The sequence below is a fragment of the Gallus gallus genome, chromosome 2 (assembly GCF_016699485.2).
Source record: "Gallus gallus isolate bGalGal1 chromosome 2, bGalGal1.mat.broiler.GRCg7b, whole genome shotgun sequence".
Taxonomy (NCBI): domain Eukaryota; kingdom Metazoa; phylum Chordata; class Aves; order Galliformes; family Phasianidae; genus Gallus; species Gallus gallus.
The window spans coordinates 100,593,516-100,612,476 of record NC_052533.1 but is presented as its reverse complement, the minus strand read 5'-3'; the positions used below and the strand labels follow the sequence as shown (position 1 = coordinate 100,612,476).

The window sequence follows — 18,961 nt, the reverse complement described above, 5'->3', positions numbered from 1 at the left end:
TGATCCAGAAGTGGAACTTCAGTTGAACACTGTGGCCAGTGTCTGATTTTAAATATAGCCAAATGCTTCTGTGTTTGATAGGAAATTTTATTGCTTCAGAAATAATTTGCATTCTGTCGTTATGTAAGAGACAGGGATTGAAACAATTTCCATAATTATCATGGAGAACTGGATGTAAATTTTACAGTCAGATCGCTACAAAGAAATCATCAACTGTGGTAGCATAATAAACCTCAATATTCTCAGCAATTCTGCTAATACTAATTTTCAACGTTTTGTTGTACATTTGTGAACAGCTACAGATTAAATAATAAAAAATAATCTAAAATATTTTTTTAACACTTGAAATGTTTATTTGGGCTTTTCCATTACTATGTATAGCAATGCTGTATTTGTGGCTAGCGAATAATTTCCAGTAGAACAAAATAGACTCGGTTTCCAGCTTTTCAAGGAACCATCCAAGATTAATAATAACAACAACTAAAATTAAACCAAGCTCTGCTCCATTTTAATTTAATTTTTAAAGCATTGCCACTGCATTTTAATTGAAACATCAGGAAAATTCTGAGTTTTCTTTCAACAAAAATCCAAGATCTTATTCTGCTAAAATGACAGCAAAAATAAACCCACCACTGGTTTCACAGGGAGCAAAGTGGGCTTTTTTAATCTGAGATTTGGGACTCTTTTAGAGTGTTCTTCTAAGATCCAGCATGTTTTCTATTAAAACACATGAAAAGAAAAAAGCCCTGTGGCATTTTACAGGAATTGGATCAGGCTCTCGATGGTAGAATTGGTTCTATTTATAACTTACTGCCGTCGATGTGTGTGAGAGGCAGACTCACAACCCAAAGGAGCTGTAAGAAGTGATGGATTTTCAGAGAGGTAAGTCAGGTTGAAATAATTACCGGGGCAAAGAGCAGCTAAGAGTTGTGTGAAACAACCTGCAGCTTTGTGATATTTTGAAAGGCCAGCCTCTGTATTTCACTGGCTGAGAAATGTAAACATACATCTGTAGATATCTATCATTTTCTGTAACAGCTGCATGAGAACCTGCATGCACTAAGGTTCTCATTAACATTTCTCCTAGCATGGAAATGCTGCTTCCTATGTTTCTGTACGGGATCTACACTTAGATAGTCCCCTGCTCCACTGCTCCGGTGTTCTAGTAATTCAAACAGTGATACATGGATGCCAGAACAAGATGCAATGTAATTTGAATTACCACTGTGCCAAACAGTAACTAAGTCTAGTAGGATGATTTAGTATAGTCTTTATTTCAGGTATCTCCTACTATTTTATTTATTTTTGGTGTAGCAGTCAATATTTTACTCTGCCTATTTTTTTCCTCTGCTGCATATTACATTTTCCTGTGGGCCATCCAAGTTGTTTGAATACTTTATCTTTTCAGTTATTACTGTAATTGCTTCCACATAAGTAATCTAAATACATTTCATGCAGGCAGAAATCTTTCTGTTGATTTTAAAAAGAGTTGCCAAAAGCTCTTTTGGATTTTTTTTATTGAAAAGAAATGGATTTCACAGGTATGAGTGGCTCAGGTGTTACACATTTAAATGTTTTAAGATTCTTTGTTGGTTTTTTTCATGCTAACAGTTCTATCATGGTGGGTTAGAAGCATGATATTTCTCGCGTTTTCAGTATATCCACTTTTGTCGTAGATCTAACACCCTAGAAATATCAACAGGGTTTAGTAATCTTTCATCAGTAAGCCATCTGGAAAAAGCCAACATAACATGACTGAGCTTTTTGAGAGTAGAGATCAATAAACATATTTTCCTAGTAATTAAACATATTTATTGCACATACTTAATAATTTCTAATTACTTAAAAGTTGGATTAGCTTGCATATTAACAAAAGAAGTTCTGACCTTTGCTTTATTGATCTGTTTTTTTTTTTAGCTTGAACTCTGCTTCCTCAAAGATACCCACAAACAAATTGAATTTTCATATATCCACACTACATAATCACAGAATAATAGAATGGCTTAGATAGGAGAGGACCTCAAAGCCCACCCAGTCCCACCCTGTGCCGTGGGCAGGGCTGCCACCCAGCAGCTCAGCTGCCCAGGGCCCCATCCAACCTGGCCTTGAGCGCCTCCGGGGATGGGGCACCACAGCTTCTCTGGGCAGCTGTGCCAGTGCTTCACCACTCTTGGAGTACAAAATTTCCCCAACATATTATCTAAATTTCCACTCTTTTAGTTTAAAGCCATTCCCCCTTGTCCTATCACTGTCAGACTATGTAAAAATAACATATGCCTGAACACATTAATGACTTAAAGTAGAGATTCTTGGCTTGTATGTAGTCATTTATGAGGGCTATGTATAGATAGGCTTATGTATAGCTACACTCCTTCTTATGAAAGCAAGGGGCCTGATCCTGGTAAGGGGAAGAAAGAGATAGTTAACTATTTTGGTGTTGGACTGAGTTACTGAGGGGAAGGAGAACAGTGGATTTGTCAGGTCTTGGAAGCAGAAACATGCATGGTTGGTTGCCATAGCAAAAATGGCATGGAGAAATGAGCATTTGGGGCAGCTGATGGTTTATGGATTAGTGCTACAATATCCACGGGCTACCTCATCAGGGCTGGGAGGGAACTGACAAAGTGGAAAGGACTGAAAAGCAGTCACATGGTAAGAAGTGGCCAAACATCAGCCATCTGATGAAAGAGATGTGGATGAAAGAAACCTACATCAAAAGAAAACCCACCTGTAGCTTTCCTGTGGCCATAGGAGATGGTTCTGCTTCTGAAGATCTCCTCCTGTGGCTTCAGTGCTCATGGTGAAGAGTGTGACCCACGAGGCATTAAGAGAATCATAAATACTCAGAGAAAGTAAATGGTGTTTGCCTCAAAATATGATGGTCTACAAGTATTGATTAACAAATCCATGTAACTGATTTCAACGTTCTTTTACAGAGTAGTACATAAGTCACTTCTGGACAGGATTCATTCTCATAACCTCTGCTTCTCCTGGGTGTTTTTAATAATTAAAATTACCTTGTTAGTAATAGGTCATTGTCATGATACTTAGCAATGACTGCAATACAGCTACTCTGATATGGAGACATAACTGCACACCTATTATGCATTTAAAGTTATGAAGTATTATAAATCATACAAAAACACTCACACTTTTGTGTTCAAATACTACAGCTAGTCTATTACCCATGAAATCTCAACTTGAACTTATTAGTACATAGTAAGATCTTAGCGAGTTCATACTCTTCATTCAAGAACACTGGATGTAACTCAAGGCTTTTTCTCCAGTGGTCTTTTTTTCCCCTGTTCCCAGGCTTTCTATGGGTTAAGGAACTGTTCTTGCTGCTGCAGCCTTTCCATGAGTCTTCTTTGCTGTTTGTTGATTGCTCTTTGTATTCTTTTCTTTTTCCACTCTGGGGATTTCTTTTGAATCAGGTGTCTCTTCTGTGGCAATAATTTCATCTACATATGGCTTAATATCTGATTTAGGAGAGGCAATAAAATTTATATTTACTGTGCTCAGCAGCATGGAGGTATGTTCCATTCCTTTTCCCACACCCATTTAAAGACATTCAGTATTACAGATAGTGTTAGCATGTGTCAGAGAGCCAAAGCAAGCCCAAGTATTTATGTCTCAAATAAATTAATGGATGGGACCTGCAGAATATATACACACAGAAATAATTGCTTCTCACGTAAGTAATCAGGTGTACAGAACTGCTCACAAATGCCCAAGTCACCCAAACCAGCAACCAAGAGAGGAAAGAAATGCTGTTAATTACTGCTTTGTGCCTTAGCAAGAGAAAGGGAAGGAAATAAGAGTATAAAATGGTCTGTCAGTAATGATATAGCATTTTTACAATATTTTGTTTGTGCAACCGTATATAAACAAAAAATATTTGGGCAAAGTATATAAAAAAGATATTCTGATAATGTTGGAATTTAAGCCTTATTTGGAGATAAGAATGAGGGAAATGTAATTGTGAAGCATAAATCAATGTCCAAGCAGCAATTATAGATGAGTCTAAAATAAGGGTAACAATCTGTAGTATACAAGAATGCTGAATCACCAGAGACCTGTTTGTTTTCTGCCCTTTCTCTAGACTGGGTGGAAAAATGGTTGTAATTCCAACTTTGACATTGAATGTGAAGATAAAACTAAGAAAGAACAATTCACTGATCTCAAATGGTAGCTATATGGTCAGAAAAAACTAAAAACTGGTTGATAAAATTAAGTCATTTTGGCATCTATGGTCCCTCAATTAGCCTGGCCTATTTTTTTGACAGTGCCATTTATTTAGTTGGTAATCTCTGTGTGTATACATGTTTTACTCTGCAATCAGCAATTTGACTGCATTATTATGGTTTAAAAGCTTTTATCAGTCAGGTAAGCCAAGCCGAGAGCCTGTAGCTCAGTGGGACAGGGATTTAAAAGTGTTGATCTAAATACCACTGGGTTTTATTTAACCTGGCAATTCCTACTTTGCATTTGTTGTCAGTTAAGAGCATGCATGCTATAAATTTGATTGTTTGGGACCTGGAAGGCAATGATAGATACAGACTATTATCGCATAATGTTTAACAATTTTTCCTTTGGAGCAGCCACCCGTAAAGGTGAAAGTGCTCTTACCTTTCTTTTCCTCTTCCTGTTGTGGTTTGCTCATAGTAGTTGCTTTTTTCTTTTTAGATACAGTTATATTATTTTGACTTTGTCCTGAGATGCTAACAACGTGCTTAGCTGCATCAGTCTGGCCTGACACAGTAATCACGATCACCTGTAGCAAAGCAAGAACAAAATTGCACGAGCGAGAAATGGCAATATGTGACAAATTTTGTTTGAAATCATCATAACTGAGTCCCTGAAAGCAATATGCATAGAAACAGCTACAAATTCAGGGCATATACACCTTCTGAACTAAAGGGATACAGAATCCAGATTATCTGGGAGGTGGCTCACTTCTTGTGTTACCTTGCAGTTCTGCTGAATGGATAGAGGCAGGTGAACAGATTTTTGATGATGAAGTTGTAGAAACAAGCTACTGCCAAAATGCAATCCTTATTTAGATTATGCTAATACTAAGTAATAAACATCAGGTCTTGCAAGGGGCAAGTCAAGTTCTCCTTTGGGCTAGGGAAGATGGACAAGAGATGAAACGTTGCTTTTACATGTTCTGGAACCAGGACAGAGTGACCTACTTTTCATCCTTGGGCTGGCTTCATATCATACTAAGTAAAAATATGAAATAATTTGACATTTCTTTTTTAAACTCCAAAAGCTTGCTGCATCTCAAATTATAGATATTCCCCTGACTGTATTTTGAAAATTAATAATGAATTCATTTTACTTTGAAAGACAGCTACTGTAACTAAATAGTTTGAACTATTTTTAACTGAGATCATGATTCATTAATGTACGTAATTGCACACTTAAGATTGCAAGAATCCCATTAAATATTTGAGTTTGAAATATTTTAGTAGATAAGATTGTGTAATGGCTGAATACATTTGCTGTTTATGTGAGATGCTGAAAACACAGTAGTTTTATGTAATTTAATGTTAAAAATCCCTCTGATGTGCAATTAATTCTAGAAGAAAATAAATTTATTCCAGATAAAGGTAGCATGTAGAACTTGTCATGGTACTGGACATTAAGAAATCCCTCACACATCCACTTGGCCTTTATCATTAGCTATGGCTGGCATTAAGCCTCAGATGGCAAGGATTTAAGTAAGCATAAACTGTGCAGAACTTATTAGTGTCATCTTCACAGAATCATGGAATCATGGAATCATTAAGATTGGAAAAGACCTCTAAGATCATCTAGTCCAACCCTCCACCTACCACAAATATTATCCACTAAACCATGTCCCGTCCCTAAGTACCATATCTACCCTTTCCTTAAACACCGCCAGGGACGGTGACTCAGCCACCTCCCTGGGCAGCCTATTCCAATGCCTCACCACTCCTTGGGAGAAGTCTTTCCTAATATCCGAATCTCTCCTGGTACATCTTGAGGTCATTCCTTCTTGTCCTATCAGTATTATCTGTGAGGAGAGGCCTCTACCCCTACCTCATCACAACCTCCTTGCAGGTCATTTTAGAGGGCAATAAGGTCTCCCCTGAGCCTCCTCCAGATTGAACAATCCCAGTTTCCTCAGCTGCTCCCCATTAGATGTGTGCTCCAGACCTCTCACCAGCTTTGTTGCCCTTCTCGGAACACACTCCAGGGCCTCAATGTCTTTCTTATAGTGAGGGGCCATAACTGAACACAGTACTCAAGATGTGGCCTCATCAGTGCTGAGTACAGAGCCTGAGTACAGAGCTGAGTACAGATCACCTGTCTGCTCCTGCCGGCAGCACTATTTCTGATACAAGCCAGAATGCCACCAGCCTTCTTGGCTGCCAGGACACACTGCTGGCTCATGTTCAGTTGAGCGTTGACCAACACTACCAGGTCCTATTCCTCCATGCAGCTTTCCAGCCACTCTGCCCCAAGCCTGTAGCATTGCCTGGGGTTGTTGTGACCAAAATACAGGGTCTCACAGTTGGTCTTGTTGAACTTCATCCCATTGGCCTCAGCCCACTGATTCAACCTGTCTAGACTCTTCTGTAAGGCCTTGCTATTCACAGGCAGATTGACACTTCTTTCCAACTTGGTGTTTTCTACAAACTTACTGAGGGTTCCCTCAATCCCCTCATCTAAATCACCAATAAAGATATTGAATAGGATGGGCCCCACTACCTAAGTCTATGTCAGTAGCCTTTCCTTCATCCCCCAGGCTGGTCAGCTGGTCATAGACAGAGAGGAGTTTGGTCAGGCAGGACCTGCCTTTCATGAACCCATGCTGGCTGGGCCTGATTCTCCTTAGGCCTCCTTTTCGTTGTCCTTTACCACAGTGGCCAGGCTGAGCTCATACTGGTCTCTACCCTTTCTGATTTTCTCCCTGCATACGCTAGCAACTTCTTTGTACTCTCTCCAAGTTGCCTGTCCTTTCTTCCTGAAAAGCCAGTGCCGCAATAAAACAAGTGCCTAGGAAACAGCGCTGTTTCTGCAGTTGCTGTAGTTAAAAATGACAAGGGAAAGTATGTGAAGTGTGCACTCAGATATATCCTTATACAGAACACTGAAAATACATACAGCAGTTGTTTAGATTTTGATGTGAAGAACTGTGCTATTGTGAGACTAATTCTGAAAAGAATTATTAATATGGCACATTACTCTCCTAGTTGGCAATTGGGCTGAAAACAGCTTATGAGCATTTGTCATAGAATCGTATAGAATGGTTTGGGTTGGAAAGGACTTTTAAGATCATCTGGTTCCAACCCCCTGCTATAGGCAGGGACACCTCACTCTAGACCAGGCTGCTCAAAGCCCCATCCAGCCTGGCCTTGAATGCTTCCAGGGAGCGGGCATCCACAACATCTCTGGGCAACCTGTTCCAGTGTCTCGCCACCCTCACAAAAAATAATTTCCTCCTAATATCTACTCTAAATCTACCCAATTCCAGTCTAAAACCATTTCCCTTGTCCTGTCGCTAAACACCCTTATAAAATGTTTTCTGCATCATATGATATGTACACATCAAATTGAATAGAAATAGATACGTTTCATTGCTACTCCTCAGTTAATAATCAGTGATATTGTTGTAAAACGACTTACGAGGAGCTTTTAATCTATAGAAGTGTGTTCTGGATCTGGATGAATGGTTCTGAAGTACTTTTGGATCATGAAAGGTTCTGAAATGCTTTTGCCTGAAAAAAAACCCCTTTTTTTTCTAGTTTCCAATGAAAATTATTTTTGCATTCTCAAAGGATCTTGAATAAATATGTTATTTCTGATCTCCGGTGTTAATTGTGGATGAAATTATCTGAGGTTTCAGTCTAACAAAGTACTTACCTAACACCCTTCAATCAAAATTCATGATCAGAACCACATGAAACTACTCCTGTGGCTGAACTGGCAAGAAACACCTTGTTGAGTTGTGAAGCAGTGAAGGTCTGGACAAAGAAACGTGAAGTGATGCCATCAGGGTTTTGTGGTAAAAGCTTAAGTGAAGATTAATATGGATCTAAAGGAAAGCTAAAAGTAAACATAGTGGTGAAAGCGTTAAGATGGTAAGGTGATGTGAACAACCAGGACAGCCGTGACCTCCAGAACATGACACAGTGAGACACACTTGTGATAGAATGGAAGAAGTGAATCCATTTATTTGTGAACATAGAGATCATACATTTCTGCAGACACATGCACACATTAGTTTTCTGGCCTCCTAAGTCTAGTTTTCATTTATATTACAGTACTTTTACCCCAATTGGGCAGATTAGACATACTTATGGATGTAACCTACACCCATATTAAGGCCTCTCTAAATTAACACAGCAATACAGAGGGGCCTTAATGTAGACGAAGACCAGCACTAATTTCTCCATTGTTTGAATTCGCTAACACATTCCATCTATGCTACATTACCAAAGTTGGAACAAACCTAAACTGCTGTTCAAAAATGCCTTGATCATTTTTCAGTCTTTCCATCTATCTCATCAGTTGCCTCCACTCAAATGCTTCTTCACTCTCTTTGTTTGTGTTGTGGGGTCAAACACCCCAGGAACGAGGTAAAATTGTGCAGATGTGTTTACAGCCAGCATGCATTTGGCCTGGGTGAGGATGGCACAGCTAGGATTTGTGAAGTTAGCAGTAAGGAAATATTTAGGAAAGGCACTATTTTCCCCAGCACAATTGAGCACATTAGAAACACAAGTGAAGTGAATGGAAAAATCCAAGGCTACCTGCTAAAACAGAAAGCCGTTTACACACACGCTTTATGTCAACACTGTCATCCAAAATCTCCCCCACGCTTTTGTTTCTACTCTTAAATTCATGCTTTCGTTTTCTTATCTTCATTGTTTTTCTCTTGCTCTTCCTCTGGTATGAACACACTTACGGTGACATCGCTGGTCTCCGTGCCATACTTGTTCTTCACCACAAGGCTGTACTTCCCAGAGTCGAGTGTGGACACAGCAGAAATGGTGAAGCTGACGTTCTTCCCAGATTCAAATCTCAGGATGCAGTTAGCATCTGACACAAACGATTTTTCGTTCTTCAGCCATGAGACTTCTGGGGTAGGATCTCCCCAGACAGTGCAAGACAGATTGAGCGCCTACAGAAAAAGTACAAAAGGGTCGTATGTAAGTCAATAAATATTTGCTGTGATTTTTGATTCATAACTTTACAAATGTTCCCTCTCCCTGCATTTCTCTTCCTGCTTTCAGTAAACGGATGCGTATCATCATCAGTGATCAATAGTTTTTGTCAGTCTCCTCCATTACAAAGGAAAAGAAGGAACTCAATTTGAAAAGTCCATTACAAAGTTTTCAATATTTTATGCACCTTCTTCTGTAATACGGATTACCAGGGCCTTCTCCGTGCTTAATGTTTAATATAAAATCAGATATTACCTGCATTTTTGTGTAAGACATGAAATAAGAATTTGAGGACCTATCGGGTAGATTTGTTCAGGTTAAGCTCGCTATATGTTTGCCACAGAAGAAAAGAAAGCATCTTCCTTTTCAAATTAGTAACTAAGGTCGAAGTGTCCCTGGAATATGTTGTTCAGTTTAGGATCTTTTCATACCATGCCCTGACAGCTCCTCCAACGGACTTGAATTGTTTTCTAATGGAAATCAAAACAAACTTTACTGTTTCTTTGGTGCTCAAGTAAATATTTTGCTTTGATGCTAGTAAGGTTCTAAGCCCCAACAAACTGAAGGAATCCAAAAACATCCAAAATAGAGACAATTGAGAAGAATTCACATTTGGGCACTATATGCTGTCACAGTAAAAGGCCACTGTGAGCAATCAATTTAACAGGCTACCTTCCCTTCACTTCCCTGCTCCTTATCTGGTAGCGTGACAGTGGAAGATGGGACAGAATAGAGGCATCCAGAAAGCTACTGAAATGAACAGACAGGGTAAAAAATTGAGATCTCTATTGAAAATAATAATAAATTACTGCACTCCTGAGAACAAAAATCAAACTAACATAAATCCCACATCCCCTAAAGATTAAAATGAAAACAAAAGGGAAGGCAAAATATTTCCTCTGCATATATCTTGGTATTGACAGACACGTCCTGGGTGTGAGGTGGTTAAAGCCTGGTGGAAATGGCCTCTATCTGACTTCCTGCAGCACCTATAGTTGATGACAACATGGGAACTGTGAATGCCTTCTCTTGTAGCCCACTGGTGAGAATGTGGTTTTAATCATCATATCAGCCCATCTTTTTGAAAAACACGGGGAAAGCAAATGGTTTTATATTTCCCCCTTTTCCTTAACACTGTCGATACAAACATGCTATCAGCTTTAATCTCAGCCAGGAATTGCACGCGTGTCCCTTACAGTACTCAGTATTTCTTTACTGTGTTCTAGTTTTCTAGCAAGCATGAGATCATCTCTGAGTTGCCCCAGCTGCCACTGCAAGATGCTAATGAGCTTATGTCCCCATCCAGACTGCTCTGCTAGTGACATTATGCAAACCTCAGGTGTTTAAAGTGGTGTCAGTACTTCTTAATTCAAAGAGGTTCTGTAGCAAAAGAAAGAGTCATCACTGCTAAGTAAGTCATTCCCCAGCATAGCCACATTTTGCTTAACCTCATATCACTGGCTTCTGTTTGACATTGGTGCTCATCCTGATGTTCCCAACTCTTATTGCTGATTTTCCAGCAACTACTGTGCAGAGATATATCTTATTATTCACTATGTAGATGGCGAGATCTTTGGTCATGCCAATGGTTTTTTGGAGGACAATTCCACTATTATGGCACCTTAGCCAAATGGAAGTGGTTACCCACTGTGACTGTACCAATCTGTTTCAGATTTTCTGTTCTTTGGGCAGGTGACTGTCTTTGCTTATGTGTTCATATCTTTATTAGGACTCGAAACGTCTAAACGTTATGGCATCTATCAGGAAATCTGATCTGTCTGAAAAACCCCGCATGAGCAAATCTCACCTCTCAGTATTTCAGAGTTCCACACAGAAGTTCACAACCTAAATCTGTAGCTGGGGCACAGATGGCTATACACCTGGAGCAACTAGGTGCTGCAGGTCCAGACCTTTTGTGTTTCTGCTTGCCTTTTCTGCCTTACACTGCAGACTGTCATGAGTAGGGAAGTAGAGTGGCAGAGGGAATTATGTTGCTGTATTTCAGGTACTGCTATTCTCCCTGCGTGTTAGCACATACATTCATGGGTAGTTTGGGCAGTGTGTGAGTTTAAACAGCAAAGTCATGGGAACTTGCTCCCTTCTTCCAGCCTACCTGTGGAGGCACCAACCCCCAGCAGAAGGGGAGAACGGGGAGCTGGTGGGTAGAGGGACGTAATGTACTGCTTCCATGTCTGAAAGTGCACATCTGTCAGGATCCAAAGTTCTCTTGTAAAAATAATTCCCTCTTAGTTTTGATAAAACAGCCACTTGGGTTAATTTGGCTGTCTATACACAAAAGTTGTGCTAGTATTTTCTGTCAGTTAAAATTCCTCCCTATCATGAGCTGACACAGCCTTTTCCAATTATATCTCCATGCTGAAGTGCATTTATGTATGTCAGCAGAAGCCTCTTAGGCCATCTGGAGCACTGTTTGATCAGCTCTGGTAGGTGCTGGTTTGTGCATTCTCACACATACCTTCAGCACACTTGTAAAAAGCCAGCAAACAGTACCACAATCACAGCATTAAGTCTATGATTGAGATACGCATATGCTTCAAGTTCAATATAGCAGTACCATTCTGTTCACAGAACTCTAGTAATGGCTGAACTCAGAATCAGAGCTTGCTACTGCCAGTCTTCTGCTACCTCATTTACTCTTTTTCAAAGCTGTGGTGATTGTGCAGTTTGCATGGGTTACACAACAGATGCAGAAAACTGCCTTCCTCTTTCTCCAGCGTGTATGCAAGCAATAGGCAGATGAGCCAACATCACCCAAACAAGCAGTGCTTTCCCCAAACACTCTCTTTCCTACTCCGTTTCTCAAAACAATCATCTACTGCGTTCAGAATCATGAGGTCAGGGATATTTGTCTGGAGTTCTGGGAATTTTCCATTCACTTATTCAAACATCACAAATGTCCTTGCTTTCAAGGGCAATGTGTGTCTGGGTAAGATTTTGCAACTCATTTTTTACAAACTCCCTTTTTGTCAAATGTACACAATTTGCCTTAGCGAGCTTATGCTCAGCTTTGACTCCCTTTGGCAGAGAGCTTAACACTGATAGCAAGCACCCGAATTTCTTCCCTGCCAAAGCAGTATAAGAAGCTCATCTTCAAGCACAAGCAGCATTAGCTGAGAGTCTGCAAATGCATTCCATTTCTTTCTGTATTCTACCTACCGTTAAAATACTTGTATGAATGCTGTTCGCTTTTACAGCATTCCCAGAGCTGCTAAATCATTCTGTGAAAAGGTTTATCAAATGGTGTTTCACTTTACAATGCCAAGATGCTCAGTGTTCCCTGAATTGCTGTAGCCCACTATCTATCTGATAGCTACAAATTACATTAAGAGACTCAGACCAAGATTTTAAAGTCTTCACATTTCTGCCCAGCTCATTACCAAATCCTTCTAACCCAGCTGAACCACTACTAGGTGAATGTGGAAACATCAGGCAGCTGTTTTGCTGTAGTTGTCACGTTACAGGTTTTCAGCTGTGCTCGTATGCCTACTTTTGGTGCTTGCCCACGCTTAAGAAAGGAAGTGGCTGGTGGCAGAGCAGAGGGAGGTGAAAAGCAGTTGCTTTTGGTCTCAGTCTTACTGTACTACAGCCTGTAGAAGCAGAGCGCTGGGGAAAGGTTACAGGATCACAAACTGACCTCCTGGGGTATCTGGTCTGTGCCTGAGCAGTAGCACAGCCACGTTCCCCTGAGTGCCTTACAATAATCTTTCTGTTAAACTCTGCTGATATAATCCAGTGTAATGTCAGTGCTTTCTGACTTCATTCCCACTTAACGCTGGTGAAATACAGAAAACCCTCTTTTGGTCTGGAAGAGAACTGAGTTACAACAGTTTACTGGTTTTACACTGTTTAAAAGGCAGACTACTGACTGTAGTGCCATGTTGTGAAAAAGTTAACTCCATCAGGTACAGAACGAGTAGCCATCCTATAAGAAAAAGGGAATTAAAACATTCCCTGCTGTAGCCTATATCAATGGCACCCTGTTAGTAAAAATCTAACTGTGAGACCTGTGTATGAATTTTTAAAGAGCTGGTTACATAAGGAGTTTGAATCACAGCTCACACTGCTGTCTCACTTTTATCTAATTCTTAAGAAAAGACACTGCCCTGAATAAATAAACCCATCTGTGCAAGACCACTGAGTTATGTGCAGAAGACAGGGAATGAATAATGTGACAGATGTCATAGATGGAATCTTTAAAAATAAAATTAAAAAAAAAAAAAAAGAAGAAGAAGAATATTTTGCTGTCATTGAAAGGCATTCGAGCTGTTTGGCTGTTAGGTAAAGCTTCAGTGAATTCACTGTACCTTGCCTTCCTGGATGGTGACAACGTCGGGCAAACCTCCAAGCACCCGGGCGCGATCTGAAAGGAAACGAGCATAATTTACTTTGGTGTCTCAAAATCAACTGTGTCCCACGTTCTGTTCCCCCTCCAGTTCTTTCCTCTTATCTTATTTATGTACAATTTGTCTCTGATATCTGTGCTGGGAGAGAACTGCTCAGCATTCTCAGCACACCATTTGGACTTTAGAAACATTCCATCCACAGCAAAAGAAGCGTTAACAGCTGATGTCAGTCACCTACCGGGCAGAACTAAAGTCCGTGTGGTGCGTCCTGCACATTTCACCATCAATTCAGTGTTACTTGTGATTACATACAGAAAACAATAACATCGATTTTTTGAGATCGAGTGCTGTAAACAGTTAGCGGGATAGATGAGAAGTGGTGCTTTTGAGAAGAAATGAATGGCAGCTAAGAAAGCGCTGGAGCTTATGTGTTGATCTAAGAAAGGCTGCAGTCTTGGTGAAAGCAGTGAAATCTCTCTGCTTTGTGTGGATCTCCATGTAAACAGGATCGGTATCCGGTCTACAGCTTTAAGCTCAAAGTCCCATAGGAATCTTACATAAATGCAAATAAGCTGATCACATGCAGGCTTTGATGCACTTATTCTGGGACATGGATTATGTTAGTTATAATCTTGGTGGAGCCTGGCAGAGTAAGGAAGGGACAACAGAGAATATTCTCCTCTAATGTACTCTGTAAAATATGCACTCTGGAGTAAATGACAACCTGATGGAGCATGACTATGCTGTATTTGCCAGCCCTGTATGAATCATGCAGAGTTAGAAATGAACTGCCCAGGGCAGGGCTGTTACTGGTCCTTTCCTGCTGTCTCAGCTGGGCCTACCAGGAGTTGCTGTACATAGCACAGCCAAATTCCTTTCACTTTGGAGACTATGTCCAGTGAGGAGTTACCTCCAATCCCTGTACCTCCTTTTTCTGTTTTTCTTAAAATCCAGTTCTGCCTTTGTTTTTATACAGGTCTGAAAATCATCTGTACTGGGATACCATTTTGTGTTGTTACATTTTCCTATAGATTTTTTTCTGGAAACAGGAAAAATACTGATCTTAATAATCTAAGTTGAATTCTAATGACTTATTCCTTAAACAATTATTACATACTTTTATTTTAATTGCTGTGTTGGAATTGAAACATATCCAGAAGTGCCAGAGGATTCACAGACCTGTCTTTATACAAAAAGTTCTGCTGCTTTCTTACCCACCTCCATAATGCAGAGCCATTTAACATTTCAGACAGTTCAAAACCAGCTGAGTGATTTCCTCTATCTTAGAAAACAGAATGACTTTCAGGCAGAAAACATGCATGAGATATCTCAATAATAGAGGTGATTTTTGGATAAAGCCAATTGGTAATGAGAACAAGATCTTAGGCTGGAAATATCCACACAACCCACATTTACAGTGTCATGAGCTGCAATGTGCAAATGCTAGATCACTCTTCTTGCTTCCCCTTGGTGGTAGGCCAGCCAGAGTAGGACATGCACATGCATGTATACATGCATACATGCCCTCTTTCTCCCAAGAGGCAACCTTCCTGTATAGGGAGAGAACCTTCATAAACATTAATTGCAATTACGGTCAAAGAAGCCTCACTTACTTTTCTCTGCAATCGCAGCTTGTCTGGATTGAAAAGAAACAAAGAGAAAATTCAATTTCAATAAATGTTTACAGAGAGTGATTGAAAAATAGATAGCTTCTCTCTTAAATTGTCTTTGATCAGTTAAAGAAAACGCCTCTCATCATTTGGCAATAGTGTTTTTTCTTCATTACCTAACTGTTGCAATGCAGTCACATGCAAAACTCCTACAGGTTTCTGTAGGACTAGGACTTGTTTCATATGGTATATTTAGCTCTAGCACAAAACAAACAAATACCATTATTATTTTATGGGTTCCACTGCCAGATTGCATAATACTTACTTTAATCTCTGGAACTCGGCAAAGGCTTCATCAAATGCTTGATAAAGAGAGAAGAAGATTTTAAAGGTAGGTTCAAACATAGGCTATCACAAATATTACTTTAAAATGTAGAACTAAATTTTAAACGTAGACATCATTAAAGAAATATTGATGTATGGAAGCATGCTGTGATACTGTATAATCTCTACAGTGCCAAATGATTCAACTGATAAAGGCAGTCATGTATACGGCAACTATTTATGCACATATGCATGCATAAACACACTTCTTCTTTCTGCTAAAAATAAAAATCTAACACAAAGACATAGGATGAGAACGTTAGGTCGCAATTACCTCATAAAATAGAGGAAGTAACTGAAAATATACCACACTAATGTTATTCAAGCTTTTTTCATCACACACCCCTATTAGTAAAAACAGTTTTGAGTACATACATCCCAATACATAAATATGCATTTATTTATAAGTTATATACTGGTGTTACTGAAGTTCTCATGCTTCCTTCCCACAGCCCAGTAGATTGCCTTGTGCACCTCACTTCACAGACCATTGGCTTATGAATACAAGAGATTTATTTTTCCCAAGTGCATTTCACATCTGCTCTAAAACATTGCATTGATGGCCATGAACAAATCAAACAGTGAACTCTTGTCTCCTTCATAAATTCAGGCTTAGATAACGTCACATGGTTGGTCAACATCTCCCACTTTGAAAGGGAAGAAAAAATTTCTTTTTCTCAGAAAGTGAGGATAGAATACAGAAGGAGCAACCTGGAGATGACTGTAAGGTTACTGGCCTTCCACAGAGCTTACAGCCCAAAGCAAAGCTTTAGGGATGGGAAATGCTGGAGATGGAAAGCCAGCCACTCTGAAGCATTTAATCTGCTCCCTGGGATGTGAGAGGTCTCTCAGAGTAAGAGCTTCCGTCAGCCAATCAAATTAATCTTATATGTTCCTGAAACATTCCTTCACTGTGCTGATGAAAGGGACCAGTCTTGACATCTCTGAAGAATAAGGAGCCCTGGTATACCCATCAAAGAAATACAGTAAGAAAGTAACAGAACAAACTTATCCTTCACTTCCTCTTCCAAATATTATTTGAAAGAAAGAGACAGAGAAGGCATTCAACGCTACAACTTGTGTTTAACATTGTCAATCGATGCATGGGGTTTTGTGGGAAAACTCAAGAACTGAGCTGACATCTCTGTAGGCAACTCTGAGTCAAGCTGCGGGCTGGTATTTGGAACAGGAAAAAGTAAATTATAATTTATAAGTTGAGAGAACAGCATGAGGCAAATGGATGACACTATCTCAGGATGCCAAGCTACAGGCAACGTGCAGAGACCCTACAACCCAAGAGGTACCAGGTCTGTAGTAAGTGCCCACTCCACCACAGTGTTATACCCGCGTTCAGGTAATATTAACAGTGTGAACAGCCTACCTTGCCCAGAAAGATCCACTGTCTTTTTGTGTCCAGTTTTACCATCAAACAGTTCCATTGTGTATTTGCCTTTGTCTTGTGGAGTTGGCTCATTGATCTGCAGCCAAATCTGTTCCCCAGTGACACCAGTCTTCACTCTGTCTGTAAACCTAATCTGGGTATCACTGAAAAATACAAAACAGTGTTACCGCTTCATTTCAGTGGAACATAAACAGGATTTTCTGTGAGAAATGTCTGCAGTTACTAAATGACTTCCAAGGTAGAATGGTATGCCATCATATTTTGAAGCTTTTGAAGCCAAAGCGTTGCTCAACTGTAGACCAAAGGGGCAGAATCGTTATGACAGACTTTTTCTGTTCAGTTTCCACTTCTCCTCAAGGTCTGAGAATGAAGATGCATCTGAGTCTACTACCTGAGCCACAGATATGTTATAGGAATTTTAAAATCTGACTGGTAATCCATGTATCCTCAAATGTTCGTGTTCTCTTCTTAACATAAGTTTATTTCCTCTTGAGCACAGCAGAACTATATAAGGCTGTATCTACAAAAAATCCCACTTGTGTTACAAATGGTGTTTGCCTAGTTTGAATGTTTTCTCACATTCTGCTGTGCTTTGGCTTTTACAATCAAACACATTTTGACATGAGTACATCTTCTTCCACAAAAAAAGATCAATTTTTCAGCTTCTTAACTAGGTAGTTAATTGCCTTGGATGAAGGATATGATATTTCTCAAGCAAGCTGTTCATTTTCTTTTTAATTGATAGCTTTGAATATGCTAGAGAGTCAAAGATCAATTTCTTGTGCTTCAAGATGAAATTAATTTCTAAAAATTAAATAGAGAAAAGACAGGGACAAGAAAGAAAGATAGGCAAAAAAAAAAAAAATAGAGAAACTGAAGGGAGAAAAGAAATTCAGAACAATTCATATTCACTGCCAGTTTTTGAAACGTTTGAGACTCCTGGAGATACCATGACAAATGGGTGCCAAGAAAGGGGAAAACCTCTAACTGTTACTATATCCACAGGAAGTGAAGCAGAAATAATATTAATAATAGATTTAAAGTAAGCTGAGTTGTTTATTTCTCTGAGTTTTCCAGTACAACTGTTTACAATGACTGAAAATTCAAAGGTGTCTCATGGATTTGGGTACACAACTACCATTAATTTTATGGGGAGCTGGGCGTTCAAGTTCATTTTTAGAGTCTCAGTTCTCCTGTCTGTCCCATTTAGGCTCATAGAATTCACAGGAGGGCCTGTCTGGATTTTACTGCCCCAGGCGCATGTTAAAGCTTGCTTTGCCTCCAAAACGTGAACCCATGCGTGAAGAGGATGTGCCCTTTTGCCCTGGTTCCTGTGAATTATGCCTTCTAGACAAGCAGGCCTCCAGGCCAGGTATCTTTGAATCAGAGGCAGCGATCTCTAACAGAGCTTGCCAGTGCAACAGATTATACACGCATCACTTCTCAGAAACACTCCAGAGGAAGAAGCAGCTCCCATCCAGGAGGTGGAATTTCTCTGAAGCAATGCAGCCCTGACTCATGAGGGATGATGGAAAGACAACTGGGCCTAGTCTGTCTCATACATCTAGGTTCTTTCTGAGCCTACAAACAACAAATCACATTAACTTTTGCAAAGCTTTGGCATACTTACTTGTGCACCCAGCCTACTCTCAGATCTTCCACATAATAGGTGACGAAGGAGTACAGCCTGATGCCCTCGGCTGTGCTCTGGATTTTCAGATCTGTTGCAGATAAAGCTGCAAGAAGAACACAAAGAACACATCTTCATGTGCAGCCATTCACCGAGTGTCACGAGTCATTTATCAGAGAAGCGACTTAAATGCTTACCAATCCTTCTGCATACTTCATTCATCAGATCTGCAAAAGCTGTGGAGACAAAATCCACAAACTAAGACTCTGTGTCTGCAGCTTAATCATAGTCAATCATAGAACAAGCATAGAACAAGCCTCTGAAATAATTTCCCCAGGCAGTTCCAAAAGTAAATCAGATATACACTTTAA

General features: G+C 39.8%; 1 protein-coding gene across 2 annotated transcripts in view; it reads right to left on the bottom strand.

Moving 5' to 3' along the window:
- Window positions 1-3,070: 3,070 nt before the first annotated feature.
- Window positions 3,071-18,961, bottom strand: part of MYOM1 (myomesin 1) — a 77,631-nt gene continuing 61,740 nt past the window's right edge. Inside the window, exons 32-40 of one of the 2 annotated variants that reach the window (NM_204959.3) lie at window positions 18,788-18,826; window positions 18,591-18,696; window positions 16,940-17,103; window positions 15,500-15,536; window positions 15,178-15,200; window positions 13,526-13,581; window positions 8,942-9,157; window positions 4,630-4,774; window positions 3,071-3,479 (exon numbers count right to left, since the gene is read on the bottom strand). In NM_204959.3, the coding sequence (NP_990290.3) occupies window positions 3,325-3,479; window positions 4,630-4,774; window positions 8,942-9,157; window positions 13,526-13,581; window positions 15,178-15,200; window positions 15,500-15,536; window positions 16,940-17,103; window positions 18,591-18,696; window positions 18,788-18,826 (941 nt within the window). In that variant the 3' untranslated portion in view covers window positions 3,071-3,324. Of the gene's footprint in view, window positions 3,480-4,629; window positions 4,775-8,176; window positions 9,158-13,525; window positions 13,582-15,177; window positions 15,201-15,499; window positions 15,537-16,939; window positions 17,104-18,590; window positions 18,697-18,787; window positions 18,827-18,961 lie in introns of those variants that run through there. The other variant, XM_046918553.1, reaches the window with a different exon arrangement.